This window comes from Gavialis gangeticus, unplaced genomic scaffold (assembly GCF_001723915.1).
Source record: "Gavialis gangeticus isolate Ggan-Ray unplaced genomic scaffold, GavGan_comp1, whole genome shotgun sequence".
NCBI classification, from domain to species: domain Eukaryota; kingdom Metazoa; phylum Chordata; order Crocodylia; family Gavialidae; genus Gavialis; species Gavialis gangeticus.
Genome location: NW_017728991.1, coordinates 5177394 through 5186770, shown reverse-complemented (window position 1 = coordinate 5186770; position 9377 = coordinate 5177394). Strand labels below are relative to the sequence as shown.

The window sequence follows — 9377 nt, the reverse complement described above, 5'->3', positions numbered from 1 at the left end:
GATTCTCAGCACCGTCCACCTCATCTTGCCGTCCTCATCCAGACATAACACCTGCTGATGACAGAGATGGTGCAAGAGTCCAGAACACGCACCAGCCATGAGTCAGGCACCGCCAGAGTCCTGAGACTGCCTTCAAAAGTCAGGAAGAGCTAAAGAATAAACCTTATTTTTTTCCATTTACCTGGTGGTTTCTGAGAGTTGAAGCTGCATGTTTTCCTGGTTATTTCTGCAGCCACAAAGACCAGAAAGTAGCCTTTGCTTTATAGTGAAAGGAAAACTATTGCCTCCAGGATCTGGAGCTTTAAGGGGAAACCCCCGCTAAACATCACAAAACTTTGTAGAGAACGGGCAATGCTGCTAATCCGCCCTGCACACAGAAGCACAGACCACGTCTCAGCGGGTGCAAGCATGGGTCAAAAGCAGAGTGATGCTTGTGTCTATATGCAATTATTCATCCTGGCTCTGAAGACGGAGGAGTAAGCCGCCGCTCTAGGGAGAGGCAGGATGGGCAGTGACTATAGCACTAGCGTAACTCGGAGGGTGCCTTGGGTCAAGTCCCTATTCCGTTGCGGGCTTCTTGACCCCAGCGTTGATGCTTCCACTGTGAAAAGGAGATAATAGCATTTGCACCATGGCCAGGAATGCAGGAAGGGTAAATATATTAAAGATTGTGAGGTGTTCAGACACCATACAAAACCTCAGGGGCCCTGAACGCTTCCTTAGAAACCAGATTGCAACAGGACAGTCGCAAAGCGGCACCCTCCAGCTCAGACCACCTGCCTGTCCCGTTGACTTCACTGGGGCTCCCGCCTTTCCAGGCCCACTCCATTGGCCAGACCATATTCATCGCTGACCCTTTGGGTCTGCAGCGTATGCCCAGCATCTCCCCCCGGGTCTGAGAGAGAGACCTCGCCGAGAGCCCGGGACTTGACAGCTCACACGAAGCCGTGTCAGTCTTCTTGCTAATGAGCAAATAACTCCAGAGACTTGTAGCTCGTGTTGTCTCCCCGCTGCTCACCCTCTCTTCACAGAAGCTGAACACATATTAAAAGCAACAAGGGAGATAAGCAAGGGAGCTCTCGCTGGGTGGTGCCTGCTGCTCTGGCTGCAAACCACGCACTTTCCTGATCAAAACTCAGCAGGTCTTTTCCTCTCCTCCAAAGGGAACTGGCTGCTTACTATGGATTCCTAGAGATTAGAAATTGCCATCAACACCAGTGTGTCAGCAGGAGCCCGGGAGGACTATTTAAAATACAATGAGAACATCTGCTTTCCTTTCTGGGGCTTGGCCGCGTGCGCTTTCCCAAAAGAGCCCTGGCTGGTTTTAATTTGGTGTACGTGAGGCCACTTCCTGCCCTCGCTGCACACGGGCAGGCCCGCAGCGTACCAGATGAACGCCTGAGGAGGTTCGCCCCGGTGCGGACAGCCAGCCTGAAGTGTGGGCTGCGTTTCAGGCCCACCTGGAAAGGACAGAAATGCAGCAGACCCTGATCAATCTGCCGCTCCGGCGGGCAAGTTACTCCCCAGTGACCACATACCACAGGCAGGGGAGCAGGACGGTCGCGGGGAAGCAGAACAGCAGCAAATTACATCTCAGTGATAAAACAGCCCCTAGGGAAATGAAACTGTGGGTTCACTGAGGTCCCCGAGACCCCTGCACAGAAGTGACTTTTGCCCCCAGAGCCCCAGGGAGGGTGACAGGAAAAAATCTGTAGGCAAGAGGCACGAAGAGCCAAATCCTGAACTCAGGACTTGGGGGAGAAAGTTTGCAAACCGTGTGTAGGAGGCCACAGATGGGACAGGAGGAAGAGGAAAATAAGGGAACTGTGTTTCAAGCCTCAGCTACTTAGACCCAATTAGCTTGTTACCTGCTTTTCTTCCGTCCCTTCCCTCTCCCCCAGTCCCCTCCTGCTTACTGAGAAAGCTCACCGAAGAGTCTCGCCACTCGAACCAGCCTTGATGGGCTAAACTGGGCGACAGAATCGCAGCTGTCCTGCATTCCCATGCACCCCCGGGTCCCCCTGCTCAGCCCCGCTCATCTGGCTGCAGCAGTGGGCTCTGGTCCTCGGGCTGGGAGGTGCCCTGGTGCATGCCCAGCTTCCCACTCTTACACTTGTAATCACTGACTTTGCTGGCGGGCATCCATCGTCAGCAAAGCACCAGCCTACAACCCTTCAACTAAGTGAGGCCATACAGAGTTTGCTACTACAGAGCGCTGGAAGAAGAAGGAAGAGGCAGAGGCAGACCGCTGCTTGCTTGCACTGGCCACAGCTTGCCCTGTTGAGCAGAGGTTTAGTGCTGGGCGGTTTTTATTTTGCATTGGGTTTCTGCAGTGCTGAGCAAGCGGAAAGAGCCACAGAAGGTCTTTCCTAAGCTGTCTAGGTGCCAGAAAGAGCATCGATATCTAGACACCTAGACAGGAAGGACTAAAATGGCTCTGCCACTCAGCGCTGCTTTTTTTTTTTTTAAATTGCATTTCCCGGGCCAAATCAGCTCCAAATTAAGTTTCAAATGTTGGCTGAGCAGAGATCAATCGTTTTAGTCTACTGGCAAGTATCCTGCCTCCCAGACGCATCAGTCTGGGGTTTCATATGCTCCCAAATCCATGGCAGGCATCTTACATGCAAACCCCAAGCCTAGAGGCCTTGGAGTTCAGATGCCATCCGGTCTTGCTTGCCCCGAGCCAAAAGGGCAAAGGAGCAAGCTAGGGGGAAAGCCTGACAGCAATCCCCCATCACCATAAATTGTGGAGCCAAGATCCTGCATTTGGAGGCATTTGTAGACTCTCGCCGGGGTCAACCTGCCCGCACTGCAAGGCACAGGCCTTCACCCTCCAACTACACTTGAGTCATTCAAGGCCAAGAAGACGGTGTCTCCCCTGCCGGGTAAGTCTGAGGGCCTGCAGGAAACCACAGTAATTTGCCTCCCATCAGCGTGGCTGCAGGGGCCTCCTCCCAGCTACGGCTGGCCTCAGTTAAAGAACTATGGGAAGGGGCGACACGTCCTCTACCCTTGGTGGCAAACCTCTCTCCTCTACCCCACGCAAAACTGTCTGCAGTGTCCTATGAGGACGTGTGAAAACAGAAGACTCCCTCCTCCACCCTGGAGGAGTGAAACCCATCCACAGCGAGCCACCTTGAGCTTGCTTTGGCACAGAGTACAGCTCCCTGCCTGCAGCCGATGAGAGGACAGGACAAGCAAGGGAAAGTTCCTGGACACAAAAGTGCGTGAACCTGGGATGGATCCTGGCCCCTACCAGCATGACAGCTGCTGGCCGCTCCTTTAGGCAATGTCTGCCCAGAGTTTCAGCTACAAAGCTGCTGGCACGAGCCGCTGCACATGCACCTCCGAGGACTCTCAGCCCATGGCCAGGAACCCACCAGCCTCAGCCAGGTCCCTATGCACACTTCCCTGAATGGTGCCATTTCATTCACAGCCATACGTTTCAGCTCCGGCATGGCATGAAACTGCTTCGTCCAAGCCTCAGCTGCACAGAGGAGCAACCGAGCAGACCTGCTTCATCTGGGGAAAAAGAATCCCCCGCCTCCTGTGCCCTGCGCTGGCCACGCGGCAGGAACGAGCACGCACAGGCCCAGGAAGCATACGGGCGTTGCGCTGCTCGTGGAGCAATCAGGACCAACAGTGTTATGACACCAGCAGCACGCCCCCTCCGCCTGACTGGCACAAACAATACGTGGAGCATATGTGACTGTGGGGGTGCCAGCTGGTGGCAAGGCACTCATGCAGACTCGAGCAATTAATGACGCCTTTATCGCTTATCTTAGCTTCCTACAGAACTGATCCCGAGCAGCTTTGTGCAACGGGTCCCCCGCTCCCACTGGCAACGGGAGTCTGAGGTGTGCAGCGACTTGTAGGGAACGCTGTAGCTCACAGGGTCTGCCCATGCATATGGACTGCAGGTCATCACCCTAAGAGTGGCCAGGTCCCGCTGTGATCTAACCAGAGAGACGGTGAGAACCAGAAGCCGGATCCAGATTCTTGCCATCGACTTTAGATCAAAGGCCCCTGCTCAGCCACGCGGGAACCTCCCAGGCTGAACTGTCTGGAGTGGGGCTGAGCAACGCGGCACTCTCTGAAGTCTCCCAGGGAAGACCCAAGCTGACAGCAATTTGCTGCACTCTCCTGGCTTCTCCCATGCAAGTATCTCAAGAACACTTTGCAAAGGCTGACAGGTGAGCTCATCCCCATTTTAGAGAGAGCAAAGAAATGCTGCTAATTAGGCTTTTTTTACAGAAATGTACAGACTAATGATCTGTATCTTCTCCAAGCAATCCCACTGCCTTCACAGTATAAATCAGTGCAAAATGTGACCCATTTTTTTTTCTTTGATGGGGCTTCCCTGCCCAATTATGCAGAAACGAACACCTGCAAAGGAACTAGTGTACACGTCGCCTTCAGCATGAAAAGCACAAATGTTTGTCCTGTAGGACTCGTATTGTGAGACTGAATAAATTCACACCCCGTTGCCTCTCTCCTCTGAATTTCAAACCCAGCCACCTCCTCGTTGTGGTGTTTGCATGCCCTGGCAGAAACGCTTCATGTCTGCACTCGTCTTCCTTCTTCTGCTGCGCTTGATTGTCCTGGGGGGTGAACTGCTACGCAAATACGAACCAGACAGCTGTACCTGTCACTGGAAATTCAGCTAATTCCATTCAACAAGCTAAGCCAGGTAAAGACAGAGGATGGAGAAAAGCTGGATTAATACCTACCCTCTTTAAGCTCTTTTCCTATGCCGGCTCTAGCAACATGCTTTTCAATGGAAGTTTAAACAAAAGACAGAAAGCCCTTCCAGAAGGATGCATGGCATCGGAAACGTGCTCCTTCACCTCCCCGCTCCCCAAAGCTATAACCGTTTTACATGCACTTGTCTTCCCAGAAGGGAGGAGCAGACACGCAGCTGGCGTTTGCGTGATGTATCCCTTGAAAATGGACATTGGCTGCATGTCACCCTGCCGGCTGCGGGGAAGGGGAGGAAAAACAAACCCACGACGGTTCATGGGAGAATCGAACTCTGATACCGGGGCTTTTTCCCCCCCTGATTTCAGTCCAGGGTGGGGGAAATGGGGGGAGGAAATCTTCCCCTAGGATCATTCAAGGATAAACCTGCAAGATGCGAGAAATTAACCCTTCTCTTTCCTTTTTTTAAAATTTTCGCCCTATTAAATATCTAGATTAACCCTCCCCCTCTGGGCCAGGTCTCATCCCAGCGCTGCTGCTACCCCCGGAGGAGGCCCACGGTGCCCTGGGCCCGGCTGTCTCCCCTGGCACCTGCAGAAAACAAGGCTCTTTGCCCCAAGAGCAGGAGAAAGCCCTTGCAGCCCGCCCCTGGGTGCCCTGCCCGTCCCGGCATCCCCGCGCGAGGCAGGTGGCACGGGGGTGCAGGTGCGGGGACAGATGCATCCCTGCCCAGGCGGGGTTACCTTTTTGAGGACTGCCATTCTCGGCCTGTAATGCTGCCCCTGGTCTAGGCGTTTGATAGTCATCGTGCCCCTCCCAAGGCCGAGCGAGGCAGCAGAGAAGCGGGGGGCGCTCCCCGGACAACGACGCTCTGCCGCCCGCAGCCGCCCCTACGCGCGCTCCCGGTCTGGGAGCTGAAGGCAGCGGTGGAACCAGACCCCGCCGCGCCGCAGCCAATCCACGAGCGAGTTCCAGGACCTCATTTGCATGAGCGGGCTCAGCGCGTCCCGATAGGGGGAGCGCGGCCGCTGGAGGACAGTGGGGAGGGGTCCTCGGCCAATCAGCGGGCGGCGGAGTCTGCCGAATGCCGCCTATGTAGGCACCGTGGATGAGGCGCTGACAGGGACAAGGGCCCAGTCCGGCTCTGCCTGCGGTCGGGGCGCAAAGCCGCCCCCCCCCGAGTTCAGCGGGGGCAAGATAAGCTCCTGAGTCAGGCAAGTGCAGGGGACGGCAGCCTCGAAAACACTGTTCTTTGCCTATGAGCAGATGAATCAGGTGAGTGGTCAGAAATACGTCCCCATAAGTACATGAGAAGGTGCCAGACGGGGATGAGAGGACAGGCCGCGAGTGGTGAAATCAGCCGGGTCCTGCAAGGTGGGGAGGACCCCGTGATGTCTGCAGGCATTGACTGGTCAGGGCCTGGCAGGAGGCGATCTCGACCCCTCACATCATAATACGGATCCCTGACCTCAGTAACGGGGAGGAGGGGCCCTCCCACAAAACCCACATTCCCCAGAGGAGGGGGAGAGGTGATGGAGGTGGAGGGCGGCCAGCCGAGCACTTGGCACGAAAGGAGGTGTGCGGAGACAGGAGTCGCCGTATTCGGGCAAAATGAAGCAGGACGTGCCCCCCCTCCGGGAGGGTGTCCAGGCATGTCATCCAGATGAGTTGCGTGTGCTTGAATAAGCACTCAGAGGAAGGGCCCCCACCCCTGAAAGGCTCTTCACAAGTGAAGCACCCTGTGCTGGGCGGCTGGGAGTGTGACGGGCTTTGGCTTGACAATACTGGAAACTCAAATCCGTCGTTTTATCCAAAAAGGACCAAGAGCACACAAGCTTCATCGGGTGAGACACTCCAGGCCTGAACGGTGGCGATGGCCCTTGGGAACAGGGAGAGGTGAGACCTCGATGCTACCAGGGAGAACTCCGTGTGCCAAGTCTCACATTCAAGAGAGCTAATGTGTGCAAGATGTGACTATGTACTTCACAAAAGTGCACACCACCCAGGTGGACCTGAGCCCCCTCTCTATGTACTACACATGCACATATGCATACACTGTGAACCCAGTGTGTGCACGCACAAACTGTATGTGCGTTCACCCTCATGTATCGCACAAATTGTACGCAGCGCATGTGTACACACTTCATGGACATCTCAACGTGTGTGCATACAACCGCACACACGTAACACATACACATCAGACATTCTCAAACACAGCTTGCATCCACTTGAAGTGTATGTTTTTATGCAGTGTGGGTGTACACACATCATACGCACTAATGCACCCACAACAATACTAAATGTGCACGTGCTGTACACGTATGTGTATGCACACCACATGCACAGTTGCGCTAAACGTGCACATAACGCACATATCACAGGTGTGGGTGCCCACGTGCATGCTATGTATGCACAAACGGGGCTGTATTTGCATGCCCGGCCCAGCACTCTGCTCTCCCGCAGCTCGGCTGGCGTCCCAGTTCAGAGTTCATGCGCTGCAGGAAGGTACGTCGGCCCTGATCTCGTCACCATGTTCTTTTCCCCTTCACAATAACAGCTGAAAGCACAGACTGCCTCCATGAAAGGGCTTTATCTTGATCTCGGCTCTTAAGTGTCTGAATGAGCCTGCGCTGCGGGTGCTTTGAAAGTCTCCACTCATAAAGATTCCCATGTGAACTGCTTCCCTCCCGTGGCTCTCCCAACAGTAGTCAGATGACTGACATCACACTTGCTTTACAGAAGGTTTTCCTGGAAATCTCCGCTTCTCTCTGCTACACAATTTAACCCCGATTAATAACGATTGTAGTTCTGCAGGGTACTATCAGGGTAATCAGATCTCATGCTTCAGGGCATCAGCTGATTGCCGAAAGGATCAGGAGGGAGGTTCTTCACTCATTTTCAGCATCTCAGAGCTGAATTGTTCCATTGTTGTTTGCCGCTTTGAAATGAAACTGCTCATAGGCAACCCTCTGGAGCTGGTGAAGGGGTTGACAGGGAATGTAACAGCACAGACATTTCTTGAAGGCAGGTGGCAGGGAAAGGAAAGAGGGTGAAGTGGGAGAGCAGTGAAGTTGCCTAGGCAGCTCAGGGTTAATGGAAATTATTTGGTTTCATTTAGAGAAACAGAGGTGGTACAGGAAACGGCTTGGCTTTTATATGTAAATAATTAGTTAATATTAGATAATATGGGGGTAGCCGGCACTCAAAAATAGGAGCATAGTTCTGGGTTTTGTGGAAACAGTAACCCTTGTTGCTGTGCACTGCAAAACATTTCCTCTGTGCTGCCCTGCTCATCAGCCCTGGGGGGAAGGTGGGGGCAGAGAAGAAAGGGTCAGTGTAAATGCAAGAGGTGAGGCCAGTTTTCAGTAGTTGGCTTTTTTTTTTTTTCTTTGGCCATATAAAATAGTTTATTGTAGACATTCAAAACACCTCCTTCTTGTAAAAGGCAAGTTAACGTAAAAATTAACAGAAGGCATCAGCAGAAGTTCATGCACCTGGGTATGAGAAATGCCAGACACAAGATGAAAGTTTATTAGAGTGAACAAGTCATCATCTGCTGCTCCAACCTGCCCTTTTACAAGGCACCCACATCCTGCCTGGGCTAACTCCAGAAGGGCCGTAGAGGAGGCAGTGATGGTTTGACACAGCCAGCAGATGTTGGTCCAGGAGGTTCAGCTGCACCAGCAGAAAGCCCTTGTGCTGGCACATGTTGCTGCTTTTTTGGGGGCTCTGCTGACATAGTGCTGCCAGCCTAGTGATAGCGGTAGAGGCTTCGTGGTGTAGGCAGGTCCCAGGTTCTGCAAGAACAAAACCTCCTTGCGGCACGCTGAGCTCTGGCACAGACACCTGTGTTACCGACACCAGCCCTGGCGCCTTGTGCGCGTTCTCAAAGTGTCCTACAAGCATCTCTCTGTCCGCTGCATGGCTGCTTCCTGTCTTCATTTGTCTGGCTTCATTTCAGCTCTGATCAGACTGGTAAATGGCACCAAAGTAACGAGGAGAGTAAGCCAGCAGAGATCAGAGCTGGCCCGTGAGGTGACGCATTGAGCCTGGAGGCATGGAGAGATGTGGTATGAATTATGGAGGAGGCCCAGGGACTTCACAGGTAAGGATGCAACTTCTGTTTAAAGCAGGGGTGGGCCGAATACAGCTTGCAGGCTGGTCCTTGTCTGGCCTGTGGCAGGTCCCTCGACCTTGCCTGGCCCAGGCATGGAGGGCAGCTAGGGCCACGGCATGTGCAGCCAGTCCCAGTGCCCTCGGGTGTACAGCGGGGCTGGGGTGGTGTGGCGGCCGGACTCACTTCCCTGCAGCCCTCACAGTGGTGGCTCCTTCCACTGCTGCTGCGAGTCTCCACCACTGCCAGACCTGGCCCTGCTGCTTGGGCACCCTGGCCCATCCACCCTGCACCCATTGCTGGCGGTGCTGGACGGAGTGGGCGAGCAGGGTCTTCATGCTCATCGCTGGTTTAAAGACTAACTGACATGTGAAGGGTGAAAGCAGAGGAGAGGAAATACATGGCACAGACACCAAACTGTCTTCTGGAACAGCCATCAACAGATCGTATTTCCTACCCATATGACAGCAAATTAGCCAAGCATCAGATTCATCTGACCAGGAAATAAGCCCCAGAAGGGCTGGAGGCTGAGACGTATGCAGAGCTTCAAGTTGTGAGCCAGAAA

At 53.9% G+C, this 9377-nt stretch overlaps 1 protein-coding gene across 2 annotated transcripts in view; it reads right to left on the bottom strand.

Moving 5' to 3' along the window:
- RGS9 (regulator of G-protein signaling 9) overlaps positions 1–5575 on the bottom strand; it is a 59875-nt gene extending 54300 nt beyond the window's left edge. For both annotated transcript variants that reach the window (XM_019516476.1, XM_019516481.1), the window contains exon 1: positions 5442–5575. In XM_019516476.1, the coding sequence (XP_019372021.1) occupies positions 5442–5504 (63 nt within the window). In that variant the 5' untranslated portion in view covers positions 5505–5575. The remainder of the gene's footprint in view (positions 1–5441) is intronic.
- Between the last annotated feature and the right edge of the window lie 3802 nt (positions 5576–9377).